We start from the raw sequence: 18,569 nt of genomic DNA, 5'->3' as shown, positions 1-18,569 counted from the left end.
GTTACTGAGGAAAATGGGTTGAGAAAGCAACACCAAGGGACTAGGGGAAAGACATAGCACTGAGTATGTGACTTTCTGCTAGGTCAGAGTCAGCGTGTGCCATAAGGAACAAAAGGGACACTGGGGTATGCACCACCTGCTGCCAATTGTGCTCCCTCTGTGATCTGCCAGCTGTTTGAGACGCTGTCAACAGACAATGGCTGTCTTTGGACAGATGATTGGATTCCCAAAGAATAGAAAAGATAGTTGATTTTTCTCAGAAACATTAGGTAGCGTCAAGTTTTCTAAATAATGTTTTTCAGATTTTACAAATGACAAGCTGATATTTTATCTTGAAGACATTCGATGCAAGTTTAGCAAATAATTAAACAATACGGATTTTTAAAAATTCAATATTTATATGTCAATTGCTATTGCATCTCTTCCAGGGGTTCAGAGTTTGATTCCCGATACCTGTATAGCAGCTCTCAAAATATCTCTAATTTCAGGGACTCTGGTAAACTCTTCTGGCCTATGAGGACATGAAGCTCTCAAGTGTGCACAGACATATAGGCAGGCAAGATATTTGTACATAAAAATTAAGTTAAAAAAGACATCAGTTTAATGTACCAAGAACCTAATCTTTGTTAAATTATAAATTATTTTCTGATTCAACACTGCAGACATTCTTCTGTAGTTACTATCCTTTTAAAAAGGGAATGGGCGGGCACAGCCACAGCATTAGCCTGAAGAACATTTGACATGGTAGTCTTGGGCATCGGGCAGGAACGAATTCTAAATGGAGGCTTCTTATGTAAGACTAGTGAGATCCCTGAGGTGCTTTGCTTTTCCCTGTTAATGAGGGTAAATGTAGGGATTGTTGAGAGTACTAAATGAGATAATTCATAATTTTACGGTAAACCAGGCTTGGAATAGAAAGCCCTTAATAGATATTGCAATAAAAAATAGAACGTATACCAACAACAAAACAAATCTAACACTAACTATATATACATGGATTCTCTTAAACAGAACTCTGTTGAGAAATAATGAGAGTTGGATAAGGAACGGGATTGATTTGGGGAAAAACTACATTTCCCAGTAGGCCGTGGACAGGGGCTGTTTTCTCTTATTTCCGGGTATGTCATGTGACTTTCAGACTGCGCTATGGCGGAAGCAGAGGAGCAGGTAAACGCTGGCCGAGCTAGTTCGGGGCAGCAGGGACTTGGAGACACGAGTGAGGGGTTTGGGGGCGCAGAGGGCCAGAGACGAGGCGGGCGTGGCCGAGTTAGTTGGGGCGGCCCCTCCTCTCGGGTGTAGAGCCATGCACACCCCGCCATCCGAGCCGGCCTAGCCTCGGTTCAGCCCTTCTGCTCTAAATTACATGAAATTCTTTTGAAGAAGGCAAGTCGTGTGGGCTGTGCAGTGCTTAGGGGATTATCCCTGTTGCTGGCGATACTTAGATGGCAGCGTACGTCCTGCAGCTCAGAAGGTAGCACCGAGGTGTTGAGTAGAAATTACTGCCCCATTTTCATACAGCCGCTCTGATAGCCGTACATTAGGGCAAAGAAAAAAACCGAATGAAACTGACAAAATAGAAGACTTTAAGGCCAGACCTTGGAAGAGACCCTTTTAAGTTTCCGTTTCTAGTGCCACTTCAGTTTGACATAAATAATATTTTCCCCGTTTAAATTAAATAGCCCGTCTACCGTTTCCTGTGATGCTCTTTAGGAAGTCATGACGATGCACTGCTTACTGCCGTAAGAGACACTGACTTGTAGTAGACTTTTTACCATTCACATCGTACCTATTTTATGTATGCCAAAAGTCAAGGACTTTGACTAGGAAGAATCTGCGTTTGGGATTTTGTTAGCAAGAGCCTCTTACCCATCATTTGTGCAAACTGTCTCTTGCACGCACTGCAGCTCAAAGGGAAACAGGACTTGCCTTCACAGCAGGCCTTACTCAATTTGACTACTGCGAGAGGGCTTTTCACACAGGGCATTTCTGTTTCTGTTGAAACATAGTTGTGGTTTTGTAGAAAAGCAAAAGTCCAAGTTCGTTAAGTTCTTCGGTTATATCCAGTGCGATCGAACGGAGTACTCCTTATTTCCCCCTATTCATGCAGAAGAGGAGTTTGACAAAACTGTCTGATGTTAGAAATTAGAAATTAGAAAATCAGGTTCCCATTTCTACAGTGCTTCCAAGTTTAAAAAGCCCCTTTCACAGGACAGTAGGTCCTTCCAAAAGAATTCTGTGAGGTAAATGTTTCTTCTGGTGTAGAAGGCATATAATGCGTCCCTGTCTCAAACCTTCTCATCCCAAACTGCGGTAAAACAGTGTGGGATTACTCGACAGGGCTACGCGAGCCACCCCCTTCCCGCTGCTCTCTGACTTCATTTCCGACCACGATCCTCCCCTTCTGCCCAGGTCTCACAGTGCCTGTCCTGTAGTTCTGACACAAGCCAGGCGTGTTGCCACCCAGAGCCTTGGCTCACTGGCTCTTTTGAGGGCTTCTGCTGTCTACAGCACTTTCCCCTTTACTTTCCTCATGCGTCTGTGGAATTTTGCTTTCCAATTGAGAGTTTCTGCTCATTCTTGGAGACCACCTTCTGATATTATTCTGTGTAATACTCATGTCTTAAAGTTTTTATTTTTCTTGTGTATTTTCACTTTTGCATGCCACATGGTAAGAATATATTCACTACTGATGACCAATATTGGGATATTGCTTTGATACTTAGCATATTAAATTATTGGATTTTACAGATAAATGGATTGAAATTTATTTTGAATTTTCTTATGCTTACATCTATAATATTTTAGTTTCATGTCTCCAAAGGTCACATTTTTTTCATTAGATCACTTTGCTTTGTAAAGTATGCCAAAGAACTTAAATCTAAATATAATATATTCACACACACACACACACACACGATCTTTGTGAAATAAGATTAGCCCTTATCATCTTGATGCTTGGTGGTTTTCCTTGTAGCCCTTATTCCTCTAGTGATTTTAAACAGCCAGTGTACTATTGGAAAGAGCATTTCTTCTTCCCACTTGTATCAATGTAGCCTTAAGAAAGACCGGTAGTCTATTATCTGTTACGGAAAGAAGCATTCATAGATTGTTTAATGATTTCATAAAAAAATTATGATTTCTTAAAATAAATAAATAAATGTACTCCTATTATTAGTCCTTTGAAGATTAAACAAGAGCAGATTTTTCTTATTTTATGGTTTGGTACATTTTGCACTTACAGTAAGAAGCCACTATAATCTGATAGTAGGCCTTTGTAAACAGGTTTTTGGTGGCAAAGCACACAAACATCAAGTAAGTAAATGTGCTCATATCTTGCCACCTTGAATATTTTTGGAAATGATGGCATCCTTTTTTCTTCCTCCTGAGTACTTTAGGAGTTGACATGCGTGTTAAGTGAACTACAATACAAATCACAGAGAGCGGCAAAGCGTATTCTTGGTTCCTGTCCTGCAAAATGCAAGCATCCTTCCTAGATGAATAGCACAAGAGTAAGCCCACTGACTTATCTTACCTGCGTGCGGTGTTATTTGATGATTGTCTCCCCTTTAATTTTATGACGAGCCAAAAGGGTGACGTCTGTACTGAGTTTGCATGCTATAAGAAATCCCACAGTTTAAAGCTAACATCACTGCTTAAGTATGGGTAAACAGATGTCTTTAAGTCATGATGGAAGCCTTGATTTTGCTGAATATAGAAAAAAAGTACTTTGTAAAAAGTAACATTTGTGTTTTATAGTTCATAGAAGCTAATAGCCACAGTTCTGCCTGGAATTCTTGTAACCAGCACTTTTGCTTAGTTCTGGAACGATTTATAGGTGGCTTTCATAGTCACAGATGCCCAACAGTGTTTGTCTCGACCTCTCATGAATAACACTCTGCTTGAAGTCTGGTGGGTGTATTTGTCTCCTGCAAATTGCTGAGTCCTCAGAACGAGGGCTATAGCTTCCTCATGTCTGTATCTCCCCAAGAGCTAGTGGTTTCCAAACCCTAAGTGAGGAAATGAATCTAGTAGGAGGAGAACACTTATAATTGTCACGTTGTAAATTCTGTTCAGTAGAGTGTGTGGGAAACCGTTGTGTCATATTTAACATGTTGGGAGGTTACTAATTCACGTGTAATATGGACCACATTATCCACATTTCTTCCTCTTAACCTTCCCTCACTTTCATCCTCCCCACTCAGCCACAAAATTAGCCATCAGTTTTTTGGCTGTTGGAGAGAGTTTTGATTTTGATTTTTACTACTGCGTCTTAGAAATTAGGGGAGTTCCATCTTCATTTCAGTTATTAGATGGTGCAGTCTCTGCTTATGAATATCTCTGTGCATAAAAAAATAAAAGTCAGGTTTGTATATACTTCAGTGCCTCCATTTCCTTGCCTGTTAATTTATTCTCTAAGACTTGTTAGGAAATAAATTTATTAAAATGGTGAGGGTGAAATAGTTAACTTTTAAATAACATAAAGATTACTCGTCCAGATCAGGCTTGGCCAGGGCAACCAAGTTTGGGCTATTCAGGATAGTGTATATTTGGAAATAGCTAGTGCTTTTCACATTTACATCTTAGGGTGGTACCGGGAACTTAGGGTTCACAATAGTGAAGGTCATGTTGAAGCAGTAGGACATCTTCCCCACTGAGTTCCCGAGACAATACTTGAAGCTGGAAAACTATAAGGATCTTTGTAGAGCTGAGCCAGGGCTAAGAGGAGGGAATACCCTAAGGAAAATCTCATTGGGGATCGCTACCTCAAGGCAGGTGTCCATGACCTAAGTGAGGCTGGAAGTGATGTTGAGGGGTACAGCATCCTCCATCCTGGCGTTGCTGCACAGCTCCAACTGAAATTAGGCAGAAATACTGATACTGTGGAGGTGTAATGTGATTTTTATGAAGTTGGAAATTCAGATTTTTCTGAAAAACCTCATTTAGGTATAACAACATATTTGTAGGTCACACCTAAATCCTGCCTGTCATTTTGTTGTTTCTAGCCTGGAGACACCAGCATGTGGTTCTCAGTTGTAGCTTACTTAGTGTGGATAGAGGGACTTAGATTTGTGGAGGGGCTGGAGAGAATAGAAGTCTCCTGGTGTCAGAAATCACTCTTTATCTGCCTTGTTGGGGAGTTGGGTCTTGTTTATTCGGCCTGGGAGGCCAGTGCTGGTCCTTTGAGGGTGGCAGTTAACAGTCTGATCTGTGCTTTGGGCAGCTGATGAGTATCTCAGGTCCAACACACATCTTAAGGGGAAGTTCTTCAGATAGATGATTGGCATTTGAGCGATTGCTTTGGGAAAGAAAGGTAAATTACTGAATTAATTGTTAGGCTCGCTGCCTAGAATTTGAGTGACTGTACATTTATTTATATCAGTGCATATCTTCTAGTCTAACACTTACTCCAGCCAAAACAGCATTGAGTTTTTAGTTGGACATGAAGTTCATCAATTCAGTAATTTTTAAGTATGTGATTCAGTTAGATTAAGTATATTTAAGTTGCTGTGCAGCCATCACCGCCATACCTCGTGCTGGAGTTTTTTTTTACACACTGAAACCTTACCTACTAATAACTCCCTATCTCCACATTGCTCTGATAGTCTCTATTTTACTTCATTATATACATAAAATCATATATTTTTTGTGGATTGTTTCGTGAGTTTGACTTATTACATAGGAACAACACCATTTAGCTCATATTTTCTTGATGCAAATATGAGATTTCTTGAGGCTAAAAACGTTGAAAACCATGCAGTCTTCAATGGCAACCTTGCTCATTGATTTAGTCTTCTTTCTTGAGTTTGGATTCTTATGCCTTTCTGTTTACTTATTTGTCTGTAGAACTATTAAGTAGTAGGATTGGTCAAAGAAACTGCTAAGCACCCATACTGGGCTCATACCCGAGGTCTGCCAGGCATTGCTGTCATAATGTGGATGGAAGTGTAGATGTGTCAAGGCAAGACCTCTGTCCAGGTAGCCTGTGGCTAGTGCTGATGGTGGGTCTTACAGGGCCTGAAACACGTTCTCAGCTGGTGTGAACCTCTCTTGCATTATTTCTGGTGTGGAACAAGTATGACATTGGATTGTGAGGTCTGGACTACTTCTATTGATGATTTATGTTGTTTTCATGAGGCACATGAGCCTCCCCCATTTACCAAATATGTATACTTGAGTGGATGCCACATTAAAAAATACTCTGGGGTTTAATGTAATTTTCTGGAAGAGTAGCCATGTATGTTTTCAGCACTCTGAATGTGGGAAATCGGAATCTAGACACAGCAATGACAACATTGCTTTGCTAGTGCTATTTAATATTCAGGGAACTCGGATCAGAGATATTTTGGAAACCATTAAATTCAAACTCTGTACTTCATTATTCTGTCCTAAGGGGTTAGAAGTGTTCAAATGCTGTATTATAGACATACAGATGGTAAAACATTTAGTATTATGAGTGGACTATGATAGATGATCAGTAACAAAGTCAGACTAGTAAGAATAAAAATGTATAAAAACCAGTTTCTGCTGTGTGTCTAAGGTAAACAGTATGATGTTATGAGATGTGTGTGTATGAGGATCCTAATTCCTTCCCAGAATTGTCCATTTTCCCACAAATAATCTGCTCTTTGGAAAAAAATCCTTACAATTCATTGAATATATCCATAGCAGCTGTGGCTTTCATTTTGTACCTGAGCTCTTTAGAATCCTTATTCCCGCATATCTGCTGCTTTGTGTGCGGTGACCTGTATTAAGCCATTTCCACACACCCCTGAGGTTAATAGCTCCTGCTTTATTATGTTTGCCCATTTGACATTTTCCCCTTTCTATGGCACAGATAAGGAGATAATGCAACAACAGCCCCTTCACAGCCCTCCTCATCCCTGTCCTTCTGGGAAAAGCTATTCTACAGTTATCTGAAGTGATGGAGTGGCTTTGATTAGCATTTCCGCAATTAGAGAGTCTGAGCACCTTTGAATGAACCAGTTGTCCATTTTGAATGTCTTCTTTGGAGAAGTGTTTATTTAGGACCTCTTTTTAATTAGGGTCTATGTTTTCTTGCTGTTGAGTTGTGTGGATTCTCTGCAGGTGTGAGAGGTTAGCCCTTTGTGAAATATATGGCTGACAATTTTTTTTCTGCAGCTTATACACTGTCTTTATGTATTATTTGCTTTGCTATGCAGAAGGTTTTTTAGTTTGATGCAGTGGCATTTATTTATTTCCGCATCTGTAGCCTTCGATTTTTGTGAGATAGCCAAGAAACCAATGCCAAGGCTAATGTCAGGTAAGGCTTCTGTATGGAGCTTCAGGATATTATAGCCTACCTTTGGGCGTTTTGTCCGTTTTGAGTTGCTTTCATTCTTATAAATGTAGAGACCTAGTTCTTTCAGCATCATTATAAACGATGAGCCCTTTCCCATTGTGTTTTCTTAGGACGCTGTGGGAAATTAGCTAGTGCTGCTTACTTGGACTATTTCTGGCCTCTGTGTTCTGTTGGAATAGCGACTTAATTTTAAAAGTGGAATGTTTAGAAGAGATAGATTAAGATGCAAAGAGGACTAAAACCAAGAACTGGATGGCGAGTGCAGAGGAGAAATGGTTTAGAAGGGTTGGTGGGATACTTCCCGTTAACTGTGTAGACAACTGTCAAATGGTAGGAAAGCTGGATTCTCTTTTCTTTTTTCTTTTCTTTTTGGTGTGTGTGTGTGCATGGCATGCAGATGTAAGACCATCCAGTTGTTTTGGAGGTTTGCAGCTTTAAACTATTGAGAGTTCTGAGATTCTGAGTCCCATTAAGTCAAATAAACTGCACGTTAAGACTGAAACTTCCTCTAGAAGTTACCTGTCTCCTCCCAAGCTTTTATTGTTTTTTGACATATAAAATAAAGCTGCTTTTCAGCACTAGATTTACATTTATCTTACTATCCGTGTTGAATTGAATAAAATGTGCATCTGGCTTTCTTTAAAATGTTCTTTTTTTTTCCTTAAAAATACGTTATATCTGGGATGTTCTTATCACACTTTTTTGGTTCGCTTTGTTTGTTTGCCTCATGGATTCTAAAATGCTTACATTTGGTGTCAGCATATTAGCTGTAACTTTTTATTGCTATTGATATCTATAAGTACGTTAAGTAAATCTTCATTTTGCTGACCTCTTTGAGGATGCGTGGCATCAGCAGATTCTCTCTTTCGGTGGACAGGTGAGAGATTAGCGGGATCAAGTCCATTTTTTCCCTTTTTGCTTTGTTTCCTCCCGAGCAGCAAGATTCATTGTGCAGCAAGAAGGGAGCTGTGCTAAGTGGAGGAATCTGTCTTAGAGGTCCTGGTTTATTAAAGGGCTTCTACCATGTGTGATGAGTACCTCTGTGGGAAGATTCTTTTTACGAGAACTGTTCTAGGCTTGGGGATGTAGCTTAGCTGTAGAGTGCTTGCCTAGCCTACCCGGAGCCTTGAGTTCAGTCCCTAGCGTGACAGAAAAACAAGCAAGGTGTCACGTGCCTGTAATCCCAGTCTGTAGGGTGGAGAAAGGAGAACGGGAAGTTCAAGGTCAGCATCAGCTTCGAGGTCAGCCTGACAGCACTAAGGAGTCTCAGTAAACACCCCGCCCCATGAATTTCCTTCCCAAAACTTTTAGCAATTTTGACAGTAATTTTGACTCATCAACGAAAGAGATTTCAGTCTTAACAACTGGCTCATTTGATGTGGTTTCTTGTTCCCCTGTGTTATCAGCGAGGTTTTGCCAGGTGGATTTCCAGTATCTGAGTGTTTAGCTTTCGCTTATCAAGTTCCTAGGGCAGTTTGTTCAGAGTTTGAAAGAGGAAAACAGAAGCTTGGAGACCCATAATCCTACCCCCCTCCTCTACCTGTCCCAGGCCAGCCATGGTGTGAAGTTATGGAAGGGGTGAGAGCTGAGCACGTGGCATCCACTAAAATGTCGTTGCAAATGACTTTTCCCTCAAAGCAGGCGGGTGCGGTGATTCTTGTCCACTGCAAATTGTTTTCATTCTTCTGACCCCTTTCTCCTCTGTGCTTGCAGGAAACTGGGTCTCTTGAGGAGTCTACAGACGAATCCGAGGTAAGATGGAGCCTGCACGTTTGTCACTTACCTTGGCGTTATCCTGAGCTTGTGGGCAGTGAAGTCTGGCATTCCCAGGAGCTGAAAGTCGAGCACTATAAAGCAGATACTTAAGAAATAGCATGCTGGTTGTCTTTAAAACATTAAATGAATTAGCTTAAACATATATAGGGGACCAAACAGCAGTGTTTCTCTTCGTCTCCTGAGGCAAAGGTGATAACCACTCCACCATGGCTCTCAGTCTTTTCGCCCACAGCTGTGCATGCTGGAGGACTGACATAGTCTTAGAAACTGGTGCCCATCTGCTAAAGCCTGCTGGTCTTCACAGTTTTTGCTGTGGTTTTACAATGTGTATTTTTTCTCCTGTGGTTTTGAAGATTCTGCCCAGCTCCTCACATTTGCTAGACAAGTGCCGCACTGCCGAGCTACACCCTCATTCCTGATATTTATTCATTTTCTTTTTCCATGAACATGAATGACCATATTATACCTATCTCTGTTTCCTGAATCAATGAAATTGTAGCTCATTTCTTTAAAAGGGAAACTACCTGGGAGTTTTGTTAAAGATATTTACACAAGGGAAATAAAATTGTTCTTTTAATACTGTCACTGCTTTGAGAAACGCCTTTTCAAAGCTCTGTCAAGTTTTGAAAGAAATAGGCAGAGCATAATGCAAATTAATTAGAATCTAAATCGTGTGGATGGACTAATGGGTAATATGCTTTCTTTTAATATTTCATTTCGGGAAGGCAAATGAAAATGTATCTTGCTAACCTGCAAGAAATTTCTACCAGTGTGACTGTATTTGATAGTCTCTTCATCTTTTGTTGATATATATTGCATACTTGACATGGATTTTGCTTTTCCTGTGAAATGGTGGGTTTATACATACTTCTCCAGACACACCAGATAGATGATGACAGATTCTGGTCATAGCTCTTAACATTTCACTATAGGATTCTTAGTACCATGAAACTTCAGGTGCCTCTGTTAACGTCTGATAGTGTATGGGAGAACAGTTCCCATTACCACTGTTACGTTTGGAAATCTTAGGCGAGAACCCCGACTTCCTGAATCGCTGCTGCATAAGGCAGTGCTTGAGCCCTGTCCTAGAACTCTCAGACATGAAGGGGACGTCACCGGCCACTCAGATCAAATCTTTCCAGATCTCCTCTAGGTACTAATGGAGTGCCAGCGAGCGTGAGCAAAGCATAGAGCCAGCCTCCAGGATAACCCGAGAGCACGGGGGAATAACATACAGAATGTGCCGGGGGAGAGAAATACCTAGGAAGCCAGAAGACCCGCCAGGGCTGGGTGTTTTTTGGCAAGGGATCTAGTAGAAACCAAGGAATCTCAAGGATGGCACTTTTGAAAGGCAGGGACCAGAGGTGGCGGTGCTGGACAGTGCTGCTTCTGAGCAAGAAGGGGGAGACATTGTTTATAAATGTGGAGCTGAAGGGAAGCTTCAAAGTAGAAATTCAAAGTACTGAGTACTCAGGATCTGATCAGGGGACTTGACTTCCTCCTTCTGTGACAAAAGTGCAGCAAGGTGAAAGAAAATACTCTGCAGTCCATCCACATAACTCAGCATCCTAGAAACCCCTCCTCCCCCGCTTGCTCCCTGGTCTTCCAGCTCCTCCTCAGGAGCTTCTGCTGTTGCTGTCCCAGGAAAGTCAGGGTGTTTAAGCATAAACTGGAGGCAGCATACATCCAGAGCTCCTATAGATTGAAAGCAGAAAGTGAGACTCCAGATTACTTGACGACAGAACCCTGTAACATGACTCTGTCATAGTTGGACAGGTCAGTGGCGTTATGATCAACTGTCCTAAACTGGAAATGCAAAATTCAGAAATAGAGATGGAGGACCTGGGTGTGTGGTGGGGGGCGGCGAGTAGGGAATGAGAGCTGGCCGAAGTAATCAAAACCCGAGGGATCGCGCAGAACCTGTGAGTGAGAGAAATGGCTTCCAACTCCAGACTCTTGTCTCTGTGCTTTCTGGGATGTTGCTTAGAAAACGATTCAGCTCTTGGGTTTGTAGCTTGGCTGTCCCTCATACTTTCTGTGACCTGGGAGTCAAGTTCAGTAATGTTCTTTTTCTCAGTTCCTCAAGTGACAAATGGGTCTATAGTGTATTTGCTTCATATGGTTGCTGTCCGGGTTAGAAAACGCTGATGTTTATCACCCGTTGTCATTAGTGACTCTCAGCTTGTGTTATATCTTCACTTGAGTCACTCCTTTGCCAACTTGTGCTTCAGCCCGAGAGGCTGGAGGCCTCTCCACTAGTTCTTTAGGAAGAGGGGTTTATCTCCCAGTTACTGGATGAGGTAAGTTTGTGGACCAGCAAAGTACTCATGTTGGTGGGGAAGCTCAGGTTTCAGGCCACAGGCCAGCTTGGCAGAAATTTTCATGGGTTTCTTTCTTTCCTTTTCTTTTCTCTTTTTAGGGAGAGAGGAAACTTCAGTGAGTACTGAAAATTCTCACCCGTGTTTAATTTCCAACTGGTTAATATAACCCTGACCCTAAAACATAGGAGTAAAACAAAAGACTGCATTAACATACAAGTTGAAAGTCACAGGCTACATTCCTCCACTCCCATGCCCAAGACCAAACACTCTGTAGGCAAACCACTCTCTGAGTGGAATCCCAAGTAATTTCCATAAAGGGAACTGGAACTTAGTTGGATCCTTAGACTTTTAGATAGGAACCAACTACTTCCCTATTTCAGGAGAGCAAGGTCTGGCAACTAGCCACACCTGTTGATAGTCTTGAGAGGGCTGAACTCTGATTTACCCACAGGTGGGACCTTTGTTTGAGTTAAAAGCTCAATGACCTTGAATGAACTAAAAGCAGTCTCAAACTCTCTGACCTTTGGCCTCTTTGGGCCTCCACAGTTCCTCCCTTTTTTATTAATTTTAATAAAGCCTGTGCTTTTGCAACAGGACAGATGATCGCATCTGTCTTGGGATGAACACTTTTCCATTTCCCAGTCTTACCTGTCTTTGGAACATGCATTCTCATAGACTCTTACCCATCATGGGTTTCTTTACTCATTTTGAATCGCTGTCTATTCCAGGAATAGTATTTTAAGACATCACCAAGTAGGCTGAAGAACCTTTCTTCATCCTGTACTCCTTTCCCTCTAAATCTTATTACTATCAGATTTTTTTTAACCCTTGAGCTTTGGAAGTCAGGCATTTGCTTTACATATTTTCATTTCTGTGTTCAAGCATTCAAACTTTCATTTTTAAGTAGAGTTTTCAACAATGTGTTGTAACAAGTTGCCTGATACTTCTATCATTTCCTGAAATTCCACATTAAATGGATTCTTATAAGTTACACGGAGAAGACTTGTTAGCAAGTTTATCTCAAGGTCTTATTTTCTTGACCTTTTTTGAGAATTTCATCTAGTCACACCTGTTGATAGTCTTGAGAGAGCAGAACTCTGATTTACATATAGATATATTTACATATTTATATCACTTCCCCAAGGTCTTCCTCCTCCAACTCTTCCTGTGTCCCCTTTAACTCCTTAAATTCATGACCTCTTCTTTAATTACTGTTGTTACATATATGATTGTTCTGTGTATGTAGGAGTATATCCTACTGAGTCCATTCTTTTTAGCACTGCTCTATGTATATGTATTTAAGGCTGTTCACTTAGAATTAGACAGTGTACCAGAAAGCAAGATAGTTCCAAGCATGTGATAGTGGCACTTACAACTCTAGTCCTAACCAACAGCCATCCAATTCTACTTAAGTCCTGTTTAGTAGGGTGGAATTCATGCCTGGTACAGTAAACCAAGCCATGTCTGGTGAAGTAAGTCATAGACTCTAGATGAGAACATACTATGTCCACTTTCAACTAGTATAATCACTAACTGCACTGTATAGGCCTGTTCTTACACCCGTATACACAGATAAGTGTAGTTCTCAGCCCTCAGCAAGCTCTTGCTTTAATAAATGTCTGAGAAAGGAACACTGTCTTCTATTGTGTGTGATTTTTATTAATTTTGAAAAGTGAAACCAAACGAAGAGTTTGACCAGGCAGGGTTGATATAATTGGGAGTTACACTAGGTGACTAAGGACCAGAAATGAAATTTTATGAATTAAAATATTTGTTAAAAACCAACACATTTCTTGAAAAACCAAAAACCAAAACAAAAACCTTCAACATAATAGTTTTTTTTTTAATTTTTTAATTTACTTGTATTTTTTATGTATGAGTGCTCTGCATGTACACCTTCAGGCCAGAAGAGGGCACCGGATCTCATTACAGATGCTTGTGAGCCTCCATGTGGTTGCTGGGAGTTGAACTCAGGACCTCTGGAAGAGCAGCCACTGCTCTTGATCACTGAGCCATCTCTGCAGCCCCCAATACATCAGTTTTAAGAGGAGAACCAAGGACAGAGAAGAGCATCATGTGTGGGCTGAAACACTGGGGCCTGCTGTGTATGAGTGAAGGGTCCATTAGCCTTGTAAGTTTATACAAGCAGCTGAATGGCTAAGTTTTGGCTGATTTTGTCTGTAGTGCATGCCATTAAGGCAAGCATTCAAGTACATATTTTGCATCTCTCAGTCCCTGGCCAAGGTATCTAATAACAGAATGGCTAATTATGGTCACCTTTATTTTTATAGTTTTTGCTCCTATTAATAAAAAACGTATTTTCTAAACATGATGACTTTGATGCAGTTTAGTTTCTTCACAGTTCTGAGGCCTGTAAACTGTAAACATATTACCAGTTTAATAAGTTAAATATATTAAATTTTTAGTATTAAACATTAAAGTTAAAATGAATTGACAGCTTAACCTATTCAAAATAATATGGAGAGTGAGAAATTAATCTTAAAATGAAATCAGTTTCTAGGAATTTCAGCCATATGGAGAGCTCCCTTTTAGTTTTGTTGAAGTGAAAACCAGTCATTGTAAGAAATTAGGAGAAGTTATTTTTAAATCAGAAAATTCACCCCACAAAATCATTTATCTTATGTTGTAGACAGAGATTCTGAATCATTTATTGAAAATTAAATTGCTTTTTTTAACTCATTAATTTTAGACACAGGTTCTTGTGATTTTAAAAAATGCTGCAAGATCCCTGATGGCAGTAGGCAGCAGAAATGCTGTAGGTCCCAAATGGTGGTAGCGGGCCATGTGGCGGCAGGCAGCGGGCTCTGGCAGTAGCCAGTCCCAGGCAGAGACAGCTGCTGGTCTCTGAGCAGTGGCTGGTCCCAGACAGGGAGACACATGGCTGGCGGGCAAAAGACAGAGACATGGATAGACATGACTTGCAGAGTGAGGTTGAATATTTATTCATGTGGTTTTGGGGGGGAAGGGGAAAGGGGAGGCAGAGATAGAGAGATGAGAGAGAGAGAGAGAGAGAGAGAGAGAGAGAGAGAGAGAGAGAGAGAGAGGAGGAAGAAGAAGAAGAAGAAGAAGAAGAAGAAGAAGAAGAAGAAGAAGAAGAAGAAGAAGAAGAAGAAGAAGAAGAAGAAAAGAAGAAGAAGAAGAGGAGGAGGAGGAGGAGGAGGAGGAGGAGGAGGAGGAGGAGGAGGAGGAGGAGGAGAGACAAAGATTAGGTGGGACTGGTCATCGGCGGCATCAATATGCAATTAGCCATGCCTGCGAAGCATTAAGTCTCTGCTAAAACAGCCTTTAGAAGGATTTAACGTTTGTCCTTTTTCATATAACAGGGTACACATTTTAACATAACGTTTTTGAAAATTGAATTTATATGGCCTTTGCTTTCTATCTCTGTTAGAAGAGAAGGAGTAACATTTATAGAAATTTATCTAAAATTCCAGTTTACACTGCCTTCCCTCTGTTTCAAGCCTCCTCTTTCCCTCTAAGAGTAACACACTTTCCAGGGTTTCTATGACGCCTGCAGTTGCTTTGGTTCCTAATCTCTGCTTTGGAGTGTGGAGATCTAATTGGGGATAACTTAAGGAGGCTGCTTGCTAAACTTGGGTCTTCTGCTGCTACAGACGTTTGTTTTGACTGGTCTTTATTGGGTACCCACAGTTTTGTTAGGTGAAGTTCAGAACAATGAAAAGGCATAAACTCTGCTTCTAAGGATCTTGTGATCACCAGAGGATATTGGGAAGAAAGGAAAAGAGGGTTATGTTGGCTTTAGTGGCGGAAATTGTCCACCCGAATGGCATAGCTTGAAGATTGGTGAGGTTATTCCATATGGCTGGGAGGAAATGAAAAGCTTATTTGCTTTTCTCATTTTCCTCCTCTTCTATATATTCTTATCGCTTTCCCAATATAAAATAAATGATGAGAGTTGATCCTGTTTATGGTATATGGCGTAGGGCATGGGAACCTTCACCTTGTTTTTTTTTTTCTCCTTGAATTGAACATGAAATTCTGGTACTACAGGGCAAAGGGGAGAGCAGGTTTATGAAGCCTGCCTGCCTGGTGCATCTTAAGCAGTGCTCTTCAATTATTCCGGGCTCAACTTCTCTTCCCTTTCCTACTTAGAGTATTTGAGTGAGGAGCGAGGCTCCAAAACGGGGATTTCAGTTCAGATGATGGAGTTTGAACGATACTGAACAGTGGAATTTATTTTTATTTTTATGAAAATAGCATTTATTTCTATAAGAAATGAAGTGCATATTTGTTTTAGAGTATATTGGCCAGACAGCAGAGCAGTGATTCCCCCTCATGTGACAGGTCAGGTTATCACCCTGTCCATAGATGAAGAGTAGGAAGCTTGAGAAAGGTACTATTGGATGTGTATTCTGTTTTTTTTTTTCCTACCAAAAACACTAAGTTTCTGGAGAGAAATTTCGGTTGTGCAGGGTGTTTTATAATGTCTTTCACCTGACAAGCATTCGGAAAATGCTTCCTGGGGGTGATGTTAATGTCTTTAACTAAGTGGTGTTTGACTTGGGCACCATGGGCTTTTTGAGTGCTTTTGTTTTCTTGGACAGGCTTGTACATTGTACATTATCTCAAACCCACTCTGACCTCTGTGGAAGCTGGGAGCTGCCGGTAGTAACTTCTTGCCACATGTCCAAGTTATGGCTAAAGTGGCTTCAGGCACTTACTGGGGAACAGAAGCCCCCTGATTGTGAGTAACTTGCCAATGTGTGTTTTATGCTTTAAGGGTAATGGTGTGGCAGGAGGGATGAGGTGTGTGTGTGTGTGTGTGTGTGTGTGTGTGTGTGTGTGTGTGTAGGGGAGTGACGGAGGGTGAGTACTGGATGAGAAGACTGGAATTGGTGGCCGTTTTAGGGGTGAAGTAGAGATCTAGTGCAGTGGAAACTCTGGGGTCTCGAGGTGACCTTTGTGAAGGCTATTAGGAATGGGAGATGCGGAGCCAGACAAGGCCCTCATTGGAGGGCCTGGGACACCAACCCAGCCACAAAACCTACTGGCTGTTTATTCTGCCTGCAAGATGTGCTGGAATAAAAGTGACACAGAATTTGTGGGAATGGCCCACTAGTGACTGGTCCAACTTGAGACCCACACCATGAGAGGAAGCCCACACCTGACACTGTCTGGAGGGCCAGGAACCAGAGGCTGGACAGCTCAGAGACCCAGGACAAAACCAAGCATGCCTGACCAAAAAAGAATAAGAAAAAAAAAAAAGTCAATGTAGTGAGGCCTAACTCAATTCTGCTGTACTCATAGACTGGTGCCTAGCCCAATTGTCATCAGAGAGGCTTCATTCAGCAGCTGGTGGAAACAGATCTTGACCCACAGCCAAACATTAGATAGAGCTCTGGGATTTCCATTGAAGAGGGGGAGAAAGGATTGTAGGAGACAGGGGTTAAGAACACCACAAAAACCCGGCCCACAGAATCAATTAACTAGGGCTCAGAGTGGTTCACAGAGACTGAACCGACAATCAGGAAGCCTGTATGGGTCTGACCTAGTTCCTCTGCATATATGTTATGATTGTGTAACTTAGTGTTCTTGCGGGACCCCTCTAACAGTGAGAGCAGGGACTGTCTCTGACTCTTTTGCCTGCTTTTGGAACCTTTTCCCTCCTACCAGGTTGCCTCGTTTAGCTTGATATTGAGGGTATGTGCCGTGCCTTATTGCCTATTGTTATGCTGTGTCCAGTGGACATCCCTGGGAGGTCTGCTCTTTTCTGAAGGGAAAAAGAGGAGGAGTGGATCTAGGGGATAGGAGAGGCAGGGGAGGGGGACTGGGAAGAGAGGCGGGAGGAGAGTCGGGTTGGGATGTAATAGATGAGAGAAGAATAAATGGCTAAATAAATAAATAAATAAATGGTGTGGCTTGGGCATTTATATGTGGCCACTGGCGGTGGGAGCAGGATCTAACCCTAATGCATGAACTGGCTTTGTGGAGCACATTCTTTATGGAGAGATACCTTGCTCAGACTAGGGAGTGGGATGGGGGTGTGGGGGTGGGCTTGGTCCTGCATCAACGAAGTGCTGGGTCAAACTTAATTGACTTCCCAGGGGAGGCCTCACCACCATCTCTGTGGAGCAGAGGGGGGTTGGGGTGCGGGAGAGGAGGGGAGTTGAGATTAGTATGCAATGAATGAATGAATGAATGAATAAATAGGGTGAAAAGCAAAGGCAAGAAGGGAGAAATATGACAAAACCTAAAACAAAACGACCTGTGTAGGTATGAAGAATCCTGGTGGCTTTTCTGTATGTGCCATCTGTAGTAATTTATCAGTTCCAACTTTTAGTGTTTTTTATGAATTTTTTTCACATTAGCAATATTGCTTAAAGGATGAAAATGTAACATTATTAGCATCCATACAACAGTCAGCTGCTTGTCTGTCAGCAGCCTGATGGAAAGGCATCTGGAAGCTGTGACCACAGTTGTTTCGTTACGGGTCGTTGTTTTCATGTCACTTTCCTAAGAAGTGTGGTCACTGAGGCAGCTGTAGTACCTTATATTATTGATGGAAATCAGAAATTACTCTTTCAGCTTCATTATGTAGTTTCCTTGACATATTTTGATACTTTAGAAGGAGCTTTGGAGTCATCTTTCTTATCAGATGTTCATCTTTTCATATAAATAAACCGTGCTTCTGTAATAGAAGTATAGCACACAGTCATTAGCAGCACAGCTTACCTTTTTAAAGAGATCTCTTTCATTTCGTACATTTGAGGGAGGGGCATTAAAGAGTGAGCCTAAGGCCTTAGCCCTTGACTAACTCTGTGCCTCACCTGCCCTGTCTTTTCTTTTCTTTTCTTTTTTTTTAATATAATTTTTTTATTAAAAAAAAAAAGATTTCCGCCTCCTCCCCGCCTCCCATTTCCCTCCCCGTCTCCCTTTTCCCCCCTCCTCCCTCTCCTCTCCCCCTCCCCTCCACTCCTCTCCTCCTCCCTCTCCAGTCTGAGGGGCAGTCAGGGTTCCCTGCCCTGTGGAAAGTCCAAAGTCCTCCCCGCTCCATCTTGGTCTAGGAAGGTGGACATCTAAACTGGCTAGGCTCCCACAAAGCCAGAACATGAAGTAGGATCAAAACCCAGTGGCATTGTCCTTGGCTTCTCAGCAGCCCTCATTGTCCG

At 41.7% G+C, this 18,569-nt stretch overlaps 1 protein-coding gene across 1 annotated transcript in view; it reads left to right on the top strand.

Annotated features, from left to right (window-relative positions):
* The first annotated feature begins 1,108 nt into the window (after positions 1-1,108).
* Positions 1,109-18,569, top strand: part of Vps41 (VPS41 subunit of HOPS complex) — a 133,809-nt gene continuing 116,348 nt past the window's right edge. The window contains exons 1-2 of the mRNA XM_050142241.1: positions 1,109-1,167; positions 9,035-9,073. Of these exons, the coding sequence (XP_049998198.1) occupies positions 1,147-1,167; positions 9,035-9,073 (60 nt within the window). The 5' untranslated portion in view covers positions 1,109-1,146. The remainder of the gene's footprint in view (positions 1,168-9,034; positions 9,074-18,569) is intronic.

This window comes from Alexandromys fortis, unplaced genomic scaffold (genome assembly GCF_014885135.2).
Source record: "Alexandromys fortis isolate MF-2015 unplaced genomic scaffold, M_Fortis_MF-2015_v1.1 scaffold_5, whole genome shotgun sequence".
Taxonomy (NCBI): Eukaryota; Metazoa; Chordata; class Mammalia; order Rodentia; family Cricetidae; genus Alexandromys; species Alexandromys fortis.
This window is presented reverse-complemented; position numbering and strand designations above follow the sequence as displayed.